Source organism: Lactuca virosa, chromosome 6, assembly GCF_052849685.1.
Source record: "Lactuca virosa cultivar CGN04683 chromosome 6, Lactuca_virosa_CGN04683_v6, whole genome shotgun sequence".
In the NCBI taxonomy this organism is placed as follows: domain Eukaryota; kingdom Viridiplantae; phylum Streptophyta; class Magnoliopsida; order Asterales; family Asteraceae; genus Lactuca; species Lactuca virosa.
Genome location: NC_136431.1, coordinates 263,514,372 through 263,532,328, shown reverse-complemented (window position 1 = coordinate 263,532,328; position 17,957 = coordinate 263,514,372). Strand labels below are relative to the sequence as shown.

The 17,957-nt window shown below is 35.5% G+C and overlaps 1 protein-coding gene and 1 pseudogene across 2 annotated transcripts; one reads left to right on the top strand and one right to left on the bottom strand.

Annotated features, from left to right (window-relative positions):
* Positions 1 to 9,431: 9,431 nt before the first annotated feature.
* On the top strand, positions 9,432 to 14,511 carry LOC145119884 (protein CHROMOSOME TRANSMISSION FIDELITY 7-like). Of its 2 annotated transcripts, none has more exons than XM_079055652.1 (8): positions 9,432 to 9,590; positions 10,462 to 10,646; positions 11,116 to 11,368; positions 11,481 to 11,576; positions 11,637 to 11,705; positions 11,803 to 12,146; positions 12,225 to 12,356; positions 14,344 to 14,511. In XM_079055652.1, coding segments are annotated over exons 2-8 (1,068 nt in total). In that variant the 5' UTR covers positions 9,432 to 9,590; positions 10,462 to 10,473; the 3' UTR covers positions 14,345 to 14,511. The 2 variants fall into 2 exon arrangements, with proteins under 2 accessions (XP_078911778.1, XP_078911777.1); XM_079055651.1 differs by having other exon boundaries at positions 9,432 to 9,623; positions 14,344 to 14,510.
* Positions 12,462 to 13,011, bottom strand: LOC145119885 (major allergen Pru ar 1-like; annotated as a pseudogene).
* Positions 14,512 to 17,957: the final 3,446 nt, after the last annotated feature.

The window sequence follows — 17,957 nt, the reverse complement described above, 5'->3', positions numbered from 1 at the left end:
ACAAGAACATCAAGGTTCATCAAATGGATGTGAAAAGTGCTTTTCTCAACGGTGAATTAAAAGAGGAGGTTTATCTTCAGCAACCTCCGGGCTTTGAAAGTCTTGAATTCCCAGACCACTGGTACAAGCTTGAAAAAGCAGTCTACAGTCTAAAGCAAGCCCCAAGAGCGTGGTACGAGACTCTCTCTGAATTTCTTGTCTCGTCCGGATACAAAAGAGGAGTGATTGATCCCATTTTATTTAGAAAAGCAAATGGTGATCACCTTATGCTTGTACAAATATATGTGGATGATATCATCTTCGGATCAACTGATCAAAAAATGGTGGATGAATTCGCTAAGCTCATGACCAACAAATTCCAAATGAGCATGAATAGAGAGATTAACTTCTTTCTAGGACTTCAAGTGAAACAAGTCCCTCAAGGGATATTCATTCATCAGGAGAAATACACCACTGAACTATTAAAGAAATATTCAATGGACAATTGTTCTTCGGCTAAGGTCCCTATGGCCTTCGGATATAAGATATCTGCTGATCCCTCTGGCGAATCAGTGGATCACAAGACGTATAGAGGTATCATTGGCTCATTGATGTACCTCACCGCAAGCCGACCAGACATTGTTTTTGCAACAGGTGTACGCGCAAGGTACCAGGCTGACCGAAAAATGTCATACATGACCGCAGGCAAGTAGATTTTAAGATACTTAAAGGGTAGCAAGACTCTTGGCTTATGGTACCCCGCAGGGAATGATTTCAGCCTGCAGGCATTCACTGATGCGGATCATGCCGGATGCAGACTAGATCGAAAAAGCACCTTCGGTGGATGTCAATTTCTAGGTGGAAGACTCGTCAGCTGGTCATCAAGAAAACAAAGTTGTGTATCATTGTCTACCGCGGAAGCTGAATATGTGGCTGCAGCCAGCTGTTGCTCACAAGTCTTATGGATGAAAACACAACTCATGGACTACAGATACAGAATGCTGCGGATACCAATCTACTGTGACTCTGAAAGTGCTATAGCGATTTCTCACAATCCAATTCAGCACTCCAAGACAAAGCATATTGAACTACTGTATCACTTCATCAAAGACCACATTCTGAAAGGTAACATTGAACTTATTTTTGTCCATACTCATGAAGAGATTGGTGATGTATTCACAAAGGCACTTGACTCTACAAAACTCAACAGTTTCTTACAAATGTTAGGAATGATGAATCCGGACCCACAATTCTTATTGAGTTGATAGGTACCGCAGACCATCCTTGGTCTCTGATTGCGGTCCTAACTGAAGTTACTTATGATAGATGGTTTTGGTATATCCTGTGTACCGCAGTCTATGTACCGCAACCATATATTATATTTATCTCTCAATGGTCCTTATTGTTTGTTCTTACTAATTTTTGTTCAAGTATTCTCCTCAGTTCTTCTACTGCAGTCATCCAATCATCCGCAATGACAAATGATCCATCCGCAATGAAATCTCAATCCGCAACCACATTGATTGTTTTCTAAACTGTTTCATTAATTCTTGATTCATGGTGTGATATTTAATGATATTTCATTAAATAAGAAAATCATTAAAAAAACATTCTTTGTGTAACTGTCCCATTTCCCTTTTTGAATAAACCTTGTGTCAGACCTATTTTAGGTATGATGACAAAAAGAACGTTTTTCCATAAACAAATCTTTTTAAGCTGTCCCTTCCAATACCCCCAACACGTCCCTTCCGTTACACCTTCCCCTTTACACAACAGATTAAACCCACCCTCACCACACGTTCTTCAGACGTGACATTTTTTGACTGACACTTCATTAAATGCCAACCTTTTTTGGTAAATCTCAAAAAATAGATTAAAACCTCTTATTAATCTGTGGCTGAGATTTCATCTCCCAATCAAAGAAAAACACCCAAACGTTTTTACCTTATCTTATTTCACCTAGGGTAAAAATCAATTACCCTTCCAAGACCCCCCACTATAAAACCCCATCTTCTTCCCCAAGAAAGGTTTACGCTTTCTGAATATCGAACCTCTCCATCTTTCTTGCACTCTGTTTCTGCAACCTTCCTCAAACTCTCAAAAATGGTGAAATCCGGCGTTTCGAAGAAACTCTCCAAAGCCTCTGCCTCTGCAAACCCAACTGGCTCTGATTCTGCAACAAGAAACCAAATGCCTACGATTGCTTCAAGCAATTTTAGGTCTGTGTTTGAAGAGCATTCCTCCTACAATGCTCCGATCAAGCTAATGATCAAGTTTCTGAACAATCACCCCCTGTTTGGCCCCTTCGATTCATTCACATATGTGGTTCCCCTCTCAACTCTATTCAAATGCGCCTTTTCTGCATATAGACCCCTCGAAAATCTTCAAGAGGTGCATCTCAATTTAGTGAATGATTCTTTGGTCATTCTGATCAAAGAAAAATTCCTCAATGCCATCAATCTGCTTGTTCATCCTTCCACTAGGGTTTTTACTCCAAGCATGGCGGACATTCTCTATGCTCTATACCAAATGGGTTACCAGAAGAAAATCAAAGGAATAGGCGAGTTCAAGAAAAATCAGCTGCCTGCGGTGTGGCAATTCGTTTGTCACTTTGTCATCCGCAGTCTATCAGGCCGAACCGGAGGCACTGATAATATGGGTCTCAAACTTTTGGAGCTACTATGGAGTATCTTTACTGGCCATGACGTTAACTATGGTCAGATACTATGGGATGACTTTATGCAGTACATTCCCAAAGAGAGTCCAAGAGAAAACCCTACCGAACTCACTTTTGCTAGGTTCTGGTCTTTTTGCATCTCAGATCTTCACGCGGATGCAGGACTTAGCATGGGCAACGACACCAATCTCTTCATCACTAAAGATCTGAAAAGGTACAATCCCTCTACTGATCAATCTATTTTTGGACCCATCCGACGACTACCAGTCCATATTTTATCTACCCTTGGTCGTGAAACCCCTGAAGTCACAGACCATATCGAGGCTACGGAAGGTATTAGCCCATATCTTTCTACCCCGCCTCTACAAGCCACAACCGTACTCACCACTCCTGGTAGTACCGCAGTCCCATCCTCCACCACTCTTTCCAATCTGTCACAAAGACGAAAGAAGTTAGCCTCAACCCATCAAGGTCCCCACAACGTCTCCAAGAAACAAAGAACTCCAAAGAAGAAAGATACTCCCAGACAAGCTGAACCCTCAAAGAAAAGAAAGATCATACAAACTGTGCCCTCAGATGACGAATCATCCGAACGTCAACCTCACTCTCCCTCTGTGAGTGATTCTGATGAGGATGCACAACCCATCTCCATCCTTAAGAAAAGAAAAACCAATCCCACAGACCAAATGTGTGACCGGACTGAGACTGAAGCCTCTCAAAAGGCTCCGGTTGTCCTTGGGGTGGCTGCAGACCCATTCAATACCACAATCGAATTCCACTCAGACTCAGAAAGTGAGTTTGTTTCATCTCAACGTGGAGACTCACCCCTAGCTCACTCCCAAGGGGATGGAACTGGTTCTCGCCCTAAGGTCTCCAGGGCTTCCCGTCTACACTTCTTTTCCCCTGAGGAGTTGAACTCCATACTTTTTTTCTGTCACCCAAACACTACAAACACCTTCCCAACCGCAAGGCGATTCTTCTGCCTTTGCCAGAACTGAGTCGAGGCCAGACTTGACCACTGGTCAAGGAGACCGAGGAAGCTCAGGAAATCCTACTCTGCTTACATTTGTAACAGGTGGTTTAGGCACGGTGAGCACTAGTGTGCAAGGATCCGTGGACCCGAGGGACACCTCGGTGCGTTTCCAAGGATTTGACGGTGAGGAGTCGAATGACTCATGGTTACATTACACTCCGGTATCTGACTCCGATGTCAAGAAATATGCTGCTTTCCGTTGGGCATTTCAAAGAAGGAAGGATTAGAAAATCAAACAACTTCAACAGAAACAACAGGAGATCCAATCCGCAGCCAAATATTGGGCGGATTCAATCAACAATGCTAATACCGTAGCCACCATTCTCAAAGTACAAGAGTGGATGACCGAAATGGCTGAGACGATCCGCAAGGCTCGGTCCACTCATGGCGGTGAAGGTACATCTAAGCTCCCTCCAACTCCAACTCCAACTGTCATAGATTCTCAAGAAGAGGGAACCGCAATCGAAGTTAGCTCTGCTCCTACCTTCGGTTTCGACGATGTCGATCTCAATGAGGTAAACCAACCTAACCCTTCTGATGATGACTTAATGATGTTTGATGAAGAAGAAGAATCTAGTGGCTCTCACCACTCAACCTCCAAGCCCAAATAGAAGAAGAAGAAAAAGAAGATGGTTGTGTCCAGAAAAGAGTTTCTGAGTCTACAAGCCAAGGTAGACCAGATCCTCGCTGTGGTCAAACCCACTCAACCGCAACCTGAAGACACTCCAGGACCGCAGTCCTTAATTGAATGAATTGAAAGATTGGAAACCCGTGAAAGACTGGCTGCTGAGCGCATTTCCCTGAAAGTTGAAATGGGAATCCGATCCCTGGATACAAGTCGCCAAGCTGATCACAAGCAATTCATGGCTGCTGTGGAGCGCCTCATCTCTGAGGTATCCGCAATCAAGGCAGACTTACAAGCAACCATTGCAGACCAATCTACTCACTCCCAAAATCTTACAGCAGAGACTCACACTGCTTATGAGTCCACCATCTTAGTCCTTCAATCCACAATCAACAGACTTCAATGATCCTTATCGTCAAATTTTCATGGCCCGGAGATTCTTCAACTGACAAAGGAGATTCATCGACTACTCTTCAACACTGCCATCCCAAACAATCAGCAACTGGCTGACGTTCTTAAAGCTCAATTCCAGGAGGTATGTGCCAAAGTTGATGGTCTCAAACAATGGCTTGAGGATGCTCCGGTGTTGCATTCCTCAAGAGGGGGAAGTGATGAAGACCATCACTCAAATAGCGTCTCTCATCATCAAACCCCCCCCCCATCATAACTGAAAAAATTCCCTCACCGCAACCATCACCGCATCAAACACCACCTCATCAATCACCACCTCACCAGTCTCCACCGCAACACAAAATCGTTCAAGAAAGTTCTTCCGAGCGACCGGAGACTCCTCCCCACTTCAAGAATCTTGCATCCAATATGTCATCCGAACACTCCGACGACTCTCCCATTACGAAACAGAAGAAAACAGATTGGAAAGCAGCCAAGTTTGCTGAACTCATCTGGAGAGAGAACGGATTCGACATTACTATGGATGAATCCTTAATCAATTCCTGGATCAATCCCCACCGAAGACTACTGGATGATGACTACAAACCCTACCTTACCTACGCTGAACCCCCTTCTGATGGCTACTGGGATGTTCCAATCTCCCCAAATGCTAAATACTTCACTGTATTTGAGCAGTTTGACCGTAGCCTACCCGATCACAAGAGACTGCCTATGGAATTCAAAAGACTTAACCGTTTCTATGCCAAACATGCTTCTTCCATAGAGAAAATCTGGTCTAATGATAGACCATCCGCAGTCAAGAACTTTAAGCCCCGGAAATTCATGAAAGTTGACTTCATTCAATACACGCTTACAAGAAGGAATCAGGACTATGTCTGCACCCAAGCTGACTTCCCATGTATGAATCCAGAAGAAATCTTCCTGATAGCAAAGGTGTTCAAAAACAAAAGCGAGAAGTATCCGAAGATGCAGATATCACTTGAAAGGGCGAGCACTTTTATGAGGGAAACCGTCTGTGACTTTGCAAAAATCGATGCAGACATCTACCCCACAATTGCTAAAAAGTTCGATCTACCACCACTCGATCCTGCACCGATGCCTACCGAAGGTTATTAAGAAAGATCCCTAGGTGCAACAAACTTCCCTGAGCTCGGAGTCATTTTCAAAAGGAAGGTCGATAAAATCAAATACTTCATTCCTATGACTGCCATGAATCGCCTCACAAGGAAGCAGCTTGAAATCTGTCGAACCGCAGTTGAAAGATCAAAGCACACGACTGCCGAAGTCAAGTTCGAAATTTTAAGAAGTATCACATGGTTGGAGAATATTAGAAAGTTTTGGTGGATTCTGATCAAGTTTCTAAAACTTGATAACCGAAGAGAAGTTAAAGAGGTCACTCAGGGGGAATTGTTGAATCATAAAAGTGACCCTCTTGAACTTCAGCTACCGCAGCCCTCGAGAATCCGCAGTCAGATCTCCTTCAGCAACCGCACCCGAAGTCATCATCAACCGCAGTCACTCTTACTTACTAGATTACTTTACTTTTATTGTAATACTCTCTATTGTCCAGTATGCCTTGCATGGTTACTCTTAGAGATTTGATCCATGTAACTCCTGAGTCTATATAAAGGACTCAATCTTTCTGATTCAAAAATCAATCTTTCACATCTTCTACAATCTATCGCAACTTCTATGCTATCTAATATATCTCTCATCTCTATCTGATTACGCACCTTAAAATCTATCCTTACTCTCAAAGTTCACTAGAACATTACTGAATATTATTACTCTTCGGAGCAAGTCATTCGTGACTTAATCACTAAGTTCGATCTCACTTACTAACTTGGTCTGAATGCATTCCATGTTATGAATCAACTTATGTGTATACTTGATATATCACCTGCTGTCATTTATATTCCTTACATTTCCGCAACTAACACTCTAACTATCTAACTCGTTAACTCTTTATTATTGTTGAGCTTTTAGATCCTTTGAGATAAACTATTCCGCAACTGTACTTGTTCTAACGTTTGTTCAAGTGTCTCAAGTTTTTTCTCTCAACAGCTTCCATTTCAGCTTTGGTGACTTTAAACACCCCTCTTGGTTTTGTCTTGATAATTGTCTACTTAACTTTCATCTCATTTGTCACTAAAGGGTATGATGTATAAACACTTGTTTTGTGATGACAAATAAAGAAGATCATCCATTTGAAGTCGGGAGTTGGGTTTAACATCAATCAAGTTGTTTTGTTGACTATTACATCGTCTTTTTATCAAACCATATACAATTAAATAACACAACAATCAAGGGTATGATGTCATAATACCCAACTCTAAGATATCTTGTAGTATGACTAGTAGTTTGACACTTTTTCGACATTATATGTCTCCCCCATCACACATACTCCTAAGTTATTGATTGCATGACCCTCACCATATTGTTTGGATTAATTTCATTTTTTTATTTTTTGGACAACACCACCATCATCCTAATTTATTTTGAAAATTTCTCACCCATCCCACCACTACGAGACTAGGTGATGGTGGTGATGTTGTCAAAAATATGTTATCTTCAAAATATTTATAATAAATTAGGAGGTGTTGTTGATTTTCTTTGGGTTTTTTTATTTATAATAATGAAGAAAACAATTAAAAGTAGTAATCCTATAAAATAATATTTAATAGTATATAAATATTATATATTAAAAATAATTTTTATTAGTAAGTTATAATCCAAATAAAAAAATAATTAATCTAATAAAAAAGAAATTAATAATCCAATAAGTAATATTTTTTAATGTATTAATATTATATATTTAGATGATATTAATTAATATATAATAATCCAATAAAAATAAACAATCTATTTAAGAAAATTAAAAAATAATTAAACTAAATGTAATTAATAAAGTAACATTTATTAATATATCAATATTATATATTAAAAATGATATTTATTAATATATTAGTATAAAAAAGTAATCTAATTAAATGAAATTAAAAAAAAGATTTAATGTATAATAATTGAATAAAATTAAAAAGAAGAGATGCAAAAACGGTCCTTATATTTCGGTTGTAGAAATGGTACCTGAGGGTAAAATTGTCATTTTAAGAAAATTAACAGTCAAGTTGTTAAAGTTAATATTTTTGGACCAAAAATGCACAAGGTATCCAAAATTGGACTGCTTTTGCAACACAAAACATTTTTGGACCAAAATCACATTATTTTGACAACCACATGGACTATTTTTGCAATTTTGTCTAATTTCTAAGCATTAAACAAAGTTTAACTAAAATGAAAATTTTAGTTTCACTTAAATTTTTTAGTATTTATTTTTTTCACTTCAATTTTTTAGTTCCAAAATACAATGTAGTTTATTTTGGTTCGTTTCGCTTTATCCAGGTTTATATATATATATATATATATATATATATATATATATATATATATATATATATATATATATATATATATATATGTGTGTGTGTGTGTGTGTGAATAGGCATGTAGTAGATAAAAGTAATTCTCACGTGAACATCAACACAACGACCACCCACGTTATTAAGATATGTACCAACATCATCATCACCAACATACTTGTAATTCTCAGGATCCGCATAGCGAATATGTGAATAAGTAACATTAACATTTTCAGCAACACTGTGAATTTGAGGTAGACTAGGAGTATTAAAAGTACCTATCGGATCGTTGCTCCCTTTAAAGCTGCAAAAATTACCATCCGCATTATTTCCACTGTTACCAGCCTCATTAACCTGATCTCCTTCATCAACCATCACAAACACTTTCACCGCCCTTCCTCCACTACATTTTATTACATTTATCAACATTCTAATATCCATGTCTTCAACCATGGCTATATAATGATTCAATTTAAGATGATGGAAACGAAGACTAATTCTATATTTGTCTAACAAACCAATTTTGCTTCTCACCAAAGATATAAAATCACTATAACTAATATACTCAGAAAATATCAAATCGAATTCAGAAATACCTCCCTGTGGACACAATTATTCCAAATTTGTTTCAATAACTTGCCATCTCCCACCAGTTACAAGACAAACCAAATATTCAATCATTTTTTTTAGAGAGATTTTTAAGAAATTTCCTAAAGAAATAACAAGTAAACTGATAATTTTCTACAAAAGTTTATATATATAATAAGGTAATTTCGTAGTCAAACCCATTGATTTCATAGTCAAAATTAAAAAAAAAAAATACATAAAACCGCAGATCAAATAGAGAGGAAATCGCAGATGAACACTGTCCATCTGCGATTTTAGGCTGATTAAGGGTATATATATACAAAAAAATAAAATAAAATAACCCCATCTGCAAATGTACAAGTGGCTAAAGCACGTTTGTGCTTTAGCCACTTGTACATTCGCAGATGGAATGTGCAAATCGCAGATGGACCTTTCCTATCCGCGATTTCGGTGGCCAAATTTGCAACTTCAATATTTTTTGGCTATTTTCCACAAAGTAACAAAAACAAACTATAAGAATCTTCCGAGTTAAGAAAAAAAGTTAGGGACTATTCGTGTAATTTACTCGAAAATAAATGATGAAAATATGATATATAACAAAATAGATTTTTATTTAAATTAATAATTTTAGGGCTTTAATTAGGGTTTATTTGCCCCAGCGGGAAATCAAAATCTATTAAAATGAAACTCAAATTTCATAGCATCGGCGCCAAAATATGACTTCGCAGTTTTGCATTCCAAACAGCGACACAACAAAAGACGCCTCATTTGTGCTGCTTCTCTCCTGTGAAGCCACCGGCCGGAGCGCCGCACCCCACTGTTACCGGAGACCTTCGACTTTCGACCCCATTGCTACAGGTTCGTTGACCGCCGTCTTCAGGCCCTGCAACGGTAATTACTGATATGTGTTTCTTATTCTATTCTAGTTTTTTAGTACAACAGAAACTGAAATCGATATTATTCCATTGTATTTTCATCTCCACATAAAAATGCTTCGTATTTCGTTCTTCTTCCTCCTTTAATGGGATGGGATCGGATTTCGATGCAAGTATTTGTTCGTTTTTTTGAAAACCTTCCCTGGAACACTTCAATACTGATTCCAGATGCGGTTGGAATCACACTTGTAATTTGTGAAACTAACTGGGTTGGAATCGATTGCCATGGTTTAGTTAAAAAGTTCACAATATATATCATCAATATTGGATGTACCATGTTTCAGGAATTTATCCACAGTAGGCAATTAATATGAGAGGTATCCAAGCACATCAGAAGTTGCCATTTTGTTATTAGCCTCGTAAATCCGATTTCTAACCAACAGAGCCCATCCTACAGCATTGCTCTGTCACAAATTCGTGTTCTTCTTGTGATTTGATGAAGATTGTTGGTTATTTGTATAAGAGGCGAAATATTATCTCCATTCTGATGCAACTCAACGGATTCATTGCAGTTTCTTTGAAATGAATTTAGACTTGTTGATTTAGGGCTTTTTTGGAGGAGAATTGGGACTTTTCAGTTTGGGTCACCATGGTTGATTTTTGAATTGGTTCTTTAGTTTCTGTGAATGTGAATCTGATTTTGGTTTCTGTGAATGTGAATTTGCTTCTGTTTCTGTGAATCTGAGTTTGGTTCAATTATGTGATAACCTGCCCATACTATGTTCAGTTATGATACCTTCAATGTTGTTGATGCTTATATCATATTTTGAATGTAATTTAATTGTTATTCACAGCAACAACAAGCAATGCAATCGAAAATAAATTCATTCTTCATACCTTCTTCTTCTTCTTCCACATCACGAAGCCAAGCCCTAGATCCACCTCTTCCCCTTTTGGATAACTTGTCCGATGATGAAGACTTCACCAGAGAACCTGAAATTCCCATCATATACACGCGAAGAGCTCCAAACACAGATAGGTATATTCATTGTTCAGTCTTATCTCTATCCACTTTCACATTTGCATCAGTTGTTATAATAATCCACGTGGTGCTTTCTGATATTGCAACTGATGTAGATTATGCTACTAACTGGACATCAACATTGCCACAGTTTTAAATTCTTAGTATAAGAATTTCACCAACTGTTTCAGTTTTGTTATTAGTGTCATTGAGAAGATTATCATAGTGTGAGAAGTTAGCAAATCGAAGCTGATATCTGATTTCGTGTATGTAAGAAATTAATTGAATATCAAATGTTTTGCTTTTTGCATTCATGGAGACAAAAAACTATTTGGGCCTGTTGAATTTTTAGCATGGAATTAGTTTATTTCACTTTAGAAGTCAAAAAGAATCTTTACCTCTAGAACAAAGAAATAGCAGTTTGTTTGCATTTTTACCATACAAGAAATTACCTGACTAAAGTTGACTTTTGGTTTTGGATATGCAGAGCTAATGATGATCTTTTCAAAGAAAATGATCCAAACAAACTTAATTTTAGACAACAGTTAGTTGCAACAAATTCCAAAAAGGTTTTAAACAAGAAAAGGAAGTACGCACAGTTTCATTTGGATTTAGGTCAATCCGATTTTCTATTACACACTTGTAAAACTTGTGGATTTAAGTTTGCTCCTGGAGATGAAGAAGATACAAGGGTTCACAAAGAATTTCACAAAAGCTACACTCATGGTATTCATTTCAAGGTTAGATTCTTTATCCTTATATCTTTGATGTTTACCATTTCATTAATGTTAATGTTAGTTTCCAAAATTTTCTTTTACTCATTCATTCTTCATTGATTTTTTTACACTGAAGGGTTGGCGTAATGAAAGAGTTATAGATACACACTCATTAGAACATGGACGTGTTATTTTGGTCCTTAATGATGATCCTCCTGCTCATATTAAAAAGGTACAGTCAAACATCTTTTAAATAATCAATTTCTTGCTTAATAAAATCTTGTAATTACAGGTTGAGGAGGTTATAAAGATGATGGAGATGGAGCTTGGTGATGGATGGATCTTCCATAAAAACTGTAAGGTGACTATTTTTCACAAATCCCTTCAGTATTTTCTTGATTTAATTACTTTTTTTGTTTTCCGATTTTGTAACTAATCTTTCAATTTTTCATGTATAGGTTTATCTTTATATCTCCTCTCAACGGGTTGCTGGATGTCTAGTTGCAGAGCCAATAAACAAAGCTTATCCTTTAGTTTCAAACTCAGACCAAAACCATGATGTCACCACCACTCTAAAGGAGGTCAAAAAGTCAACTCCAACCACTCTACAATTCGGTAGCATTAGTTTCCAAAGAGAAATCATAAAAAAAAATAAAAATCAAAGAAATTCAAACGACACACTCCTTGGAGCAATCATTTGTGAAAAAGACTCAATCCCTGCTGTTTGTGGCATCCGTGCAATTTGGGTCACACCCTCCAACAGAAGAAAACACATTGCCACTCATTTACTTGAAGCCACAAGGTACCCTTACCCCTACACACACACTTTTATGCCTTCAAAGTTCTAAACTTTTTTTTTTTTTTTTTCACATGAATGTAGGAAAAGTTTTAGTTTGGATGTGATTCTTGAACATTCTGATTTAGCATTTTCTCAGCCAACAAATGTGGGGAAGTTGTTAGCATCAAGTTACACCAACACCAAATCTTTGTTGGTTTACACAACAATTTCATAGTAAGCCAATAAATCTTGAATTCTTTTCATTATTTCAAGAAACACTTTTTTTGAGTTAAATTTTATTCATGATATGATATTTATTCAAGAAAACATTGTGAATTATTAAACATATGCATCGGGGTTTTTGAGGAGGTAGGCTTCCACAATCTTGTATAGCCCTAACACCTTTTCTTTTCCTGCATTTAATTCTTCTTCCTTGAGCTAGAAATCACCATGGGTGTAAATAGTTGTGGTCATTTTTTTGCAATGGTGCCATTATCAGGAGAACCCTCAAACTTAATATCATACGACACCTTGACAAGATACTTGTATGATATACCCATACCTTCAATCAAACTACACTTGTATGTGAATGTCTTTTCATTGACTTCATCTATTTGATGCTTCACATAACCTACATATATTTTTGAAATTAAACACAAATATTTGCCCCTATTAATAGATATTTGGATTGGATATAAGTTTACCTCTTGCAAAGTTAATCTGCTTAATGCTTCCGGCCCCACCATTACCTTTGATAAACTCAAACACTTTTAATAGCATCTGGCAAGAGTTTTGGCATCAAATTGTGGGAGTCGATAATTGAGGCCTTGAAAATTCTTGATGGAGAGATGGTGGAAATGTGTTCATCGGTATATGTCAAGACACCCATGGTTTTTAAGGATAAAAAATGGTTAAAATGGGTTGATTTGAGTGTTGAGTATGGAGATTGAAGGATGATGTGGGTTGTATTTATAGGTTTAAATGGGTAGAGGATTAGGAAGTTGTACCTGATGTAATTGTAGTTGTACAATTGCATTGGCAATGGCAAGATCAACATTATGTTACTTGTCCTCATTTGAAATGGGCTTTAGCCGCTATAAACCATAGGAATCAAACAAAATTAAGTATGAGTTTCACAATTTTAGTGTTAACGTATTTTCTAGACCATTGTAAGTCTTAAAATCCAATATTTATGTGTTATGCTGCTAGATCTTGACTTGTATGCATGTTTCTCCGTGTTTGGGAGAGTTTGAGTGGATGAATTCTATAAAGTTGGTACATTTATGGATCCTTGAGGTCCTTGGAGGTTTAGTGTTCCAAATCTGAATAATGGTTGAGTTTTGGTTACATACATGACATTTTGACCTTATTTTCACCATTTTTGACCTAACCAAGTTCAAGACATGCAAGACATGCATTGGACATTCATGTACATAAATCAAAGGTTTTTATGAAGCTTATGGGCGTTAAGAAGCTTTCTAGAAGAGATGATAGTGTGGCTTAATGGATTAAGGGATTAATCCATTAAGCTGTCCAGAACATGTCATCATGCTTACTACGTCGTGGAGGAGGGGGTTCTTTGTGATTGATTTGTTTGGGTTGTTACCGTGGTGGTTGGTCTGGCCGTGACTATTTTGTCATGGAGCTGCCATGACCTGGTGGCCATTTTTGACTTTGACTGTTGACTTTTTGACTAAGTTGACTTTTGGCCAACTTGAGGGTTTTTGGGTTGTAGATTGAGGATTGGTCTATGTTTGTTGTATAGGTGACTCATAGTACCAGTTCTTGGATTCGTGTGAGTTATATCGTTTATCTGTTAGACTGCGAGGTGAGTTTTCTCACTATACTTTGTAGTGCAGTATGTATCCTTAGGTGTAGGATGTTGATATGTTGTAGTGAAATGTTAGATTAGTAGATCTGTATGATTAACTGTGTTTGATGGATATTGTTTATTTGTTAGTATATGTCGACATATTGTGGTTATGTTAAGGCAGTCCTGCTTTGTGTTGTAAGCCAAGATACACGGGCAGTCTAGGTGTACTGTATGTCTTGCGAGGCGGTCCAGTCAGATTGTAGGCCCAATGAGAGCGGTCCGAGTGTACTTTAGGCATTAGGAGATGATCCTGACAACTGTAGGCTCATGTGTGCACATATTGTATGTTATTGTTTTGTGGGAAACTCACTAAGCTTTGACTTATAATTGTTGATTTAAATGTTTTAGGTACTTCAGATGACCGGGGAAGACAATGACGTGATTGTACACATCATACAATAGTTTCATATTTTGAGAGATACTATGATCTTATTACTCTGATTTTCATATGGTTGTAAAACATTGTGTTGGTGACTTATGATTTCTATTATAAAGCCTTTAAAATTGAAAAAAAAAAAATACTATTGTTTTTGGGACGTTACATCCAATATACATCATGAATATCTTTGCAAAACTATTATATCATATACTTTCATATAAAACTTATTAGCGGATGACAAAGTTTGCAAAAAAAAAAAAACCATAGACAAATATGACAAAACATAAACAATACCAAAACGAAAAAAATAGAAAACCAATTATTTTGGTTTGGGTTCCTATCTTATATATAAATTAGTGGAGAACTCATGCTTTGCATGGGGTGTTTTTTTTTGTGTTTTTTATACCAAAATGTAAAAGTTTTGATTCTAAAGATCAAAAGTGCCAAAATAGCTAAAAAGTTATTACTATTGATAAACTCAATGAGTCAAGGGACTAAAGTAGAAAAGCATTGATATTAAGGACTAAAACTGACAACAAACCAAAACCAATGTGGCCAAAATCCAAAGTGGAAAAAGTTTGATATTAGGGACTAAAAGTGACAACAAACCAAAACAATTATGGCCAAAATCCAAAGTGGAAAACATTACTGTTAAAATGTTGTTTCATTTTTAATATATATATATATATATATATATATATATATATATATATATATATGAAGAGAATGAACCAAATTATTTATTTGAAAAAACAATTGTTTTGTTTTAGTTTACTTTATTATATATAAAAATCGAAAAAAACAAACCAAAATATCAAAATTAAAATTTTATATTTTAAAGAACAAAAAACAATTTTCTTAAAAAATAATGTTTTTTTTGAAATTTATTTGATGTGAGTGGTTATTCTGAAAAAAAAAATTAAAAAAAAACATGAGTGATTTTTCTGAATAATAATAATAATAAAGCATTGTTTTTTTTGCATAAAAGCTTGGAAACTTATTGGTTTGTGTGATATTTTTCCTTTTCAAAAAGTAGTAGAAATCATCACTCGCATTGCGCCAAAGAACTTCTTTGTAAGTTGTATATAAAACGTGCTTTTTAAATTTTAACAGTCCACATTTAAAAAGATGATTACTTCATATCAAATGGACCAAAAAAATATCAAAACAAAGTTTTGCTCTTAATACCATAATAAATAGGAAATATCATAAAAATCTATAACGTGTATATAATCTATGAATAGAAAGTAAGAACGTAAATAAAGATCGTAAAAGTTTATAACTTTTATATAAAAGTTACTATTAATAAAAATAAAAACAAAAAAATAATAATTATTTAAGAGACTAAAAACATAACTACAAAATATAATAAGGGATTAAAATCGCAACTTCTAAAATATTAATAATCTAACTTTAAAGTTAAGAAACATGAAAATTGTTATATCAAAATTTATTGAGGTTAAAAAAAATATAAATATAAGAATATGTTATTATTAAATGTTAAATCTATATATCCAGAGAGACTTTTTATTTTGAATTATATATTAGATGCTTGAATATGTAACTTGATTTGTTGTTAGTCCTTTTGACTTTGGAAAAATATATATATATATATATATATATATATATATATATATATATATATATATATATAATAAACATCAATTTTTAAAACTTTACATTTTACTTTGCTAACCTAATTTCGAATTATATCTCGCCGATGAGGAAGCAATCTCCCAACATCAACAACATCAATAACAATAGAAAAACGACAACAAACGACAATTAAGAGAACATCAGCAACAACAACATAAAAACAAGAGCGACAAGAGGTCATCAAGAGGACATCGAGTCACAAAGGGACATAAAACATAAGACTATAAAGTGACACGACATGTCCTCCAGCATACGTTGATGTGGCTCGATACACACTGCTCCACATGTCACGTTCCAGGTTCCCACTCGACAAAAGTTTGTCATATTCTCTCTCATCTTTATCCTTTTTTGGCCGTTTCTTAACCTTAAAATTCAAAATTTTAACATTTTTTTTTCAAAATAAATACCAACAACTAATACCAATTATTACCATTTTCAAAACCTTCAACAATCATCTTACCTCACTCAATTCTATCTCTGTAAAATGTCTTCTACAAACTCTCAATTTGATTCCATTAAGATAGAGAAGTCCTTGGTTATAACTTGGACCTCGTAAAAGATACGATTTTGGCCCGTGCATGGGTCAATGTATTGGGTGGTCATTTGGTCTGGAAAGCTTTTGAAGGAAAGTTAACACATGTTAGCTCAACGAAATACATCAAAGTGAGAAAGATCAAATCTATATCAAATGGATGAAAACAAACAAAGTTGTAATGGAGTTTGGCGTTTTGTCATGGTGTGCAGTTAATTTACTAGTTTTTATATTTATAATTATGTTTCTTATGTTTTGTTGTTATCTTTATTATTATATTTCTTAAGTTTTAATTTAAATTTTGTGTACTTTTTTTAAATTTAATTAATTTTATAGTTTTTTTTAATTTAAATTTAGTCGTTTCATATAATATATAAATAACAAACTTGGCATAGCAAACCATTCTCTTTATATGGAAAAAATAGGAGAGGTGTGGAAAATCCGAGGTGACGATAACGTGGAAGGAAAAACAGTATGACAAATATGTTACCTTTCCTTGCAGCCTAAGTAAATCATAGTAAAATCACATGAATCCAAAAATATGCAAAAGAGGCATCTGACCAACTCCAAGCAGTTAATGATCTTATCTGACGTCGGGTTACCATCGCGTAACCCCCATGTAAGTGTGACATACTGCTTAACTTGTGTCGTGTCATCTAACTTGCATGCATCACGTTCCTACCATACTAGATTCAACTTCTTACTTTCGGACGTGTTGTGTAATACCACTTTACGCGTCTGTTCTTATTACACATTACCCATTTCTGAAATAGCAATGTACATCACTGTTCTATGTTCTTGTTACACATTACCCATTTCTAAAATAGCAATGTACATCACCGTTCTATGTCAAAAGGCATCTACACATCGCGTATCTGCAGTGCAACTTGGTACTTAGCAAGCTTTTATTTTTACTCTTGTAATTCACATTATACAGCCAAAAAACTATAATCCAATTCTAATAATCAAATAACTATTTCTAGTATCATTCTAACATGTAACAATGTACTAACCAACTTCATACTTGAAATTTCTTGACTTTTACCCTTTTATCAAATTGCCCCTTTACATCATAATTCACACACAACACCTTATCATTCAAAATATTAGGGATGTTACAAAAAGTCCAAAACGACCTTATATCCAACCTAATATTTGTCAATAATAACAAGAAATACAATCAATATAACTAGCAAAAGTGACACATTTTAGAAATGGGTAATGTGTAATAAGAACATAGAACAGTGAAATATGGGCTTGCATAAAGTAGGAATGGGTATTTATTATTTAGTTTGTACAAAGTATATGTAATTGTTTTTAACTGTATATGTGGATGACATTCTTATTACTAGCCATTTTCAATATTAAATAAATAAAGGGAAAACAAAATTTTCT

Bases quoted from the DNA above. Each gene is read 5' to 3' on its own strand.
- LOC145119884 (XM_079055652.1), top strand. From the start codon at position 10,474: ATGCAATCGAAAATAAATTCATTCTTCATACCTTCTTCTTCTTCTTCC. The intron at 11,369-11,480 runs GTTAGATTCTTT...TTTACACTGAAG, and splicing joins CTCATGGTATTCATTTCAAG to GGTTGGCGTAATGAAAGAGT. The intron at 11,577-11,636 runs GTACAGTCAAAC...TTGTAATTACAG, and splicing joins CTCCTGCTCATATTAAAAAG to GTTGAGGAGGTTATAAAGAT.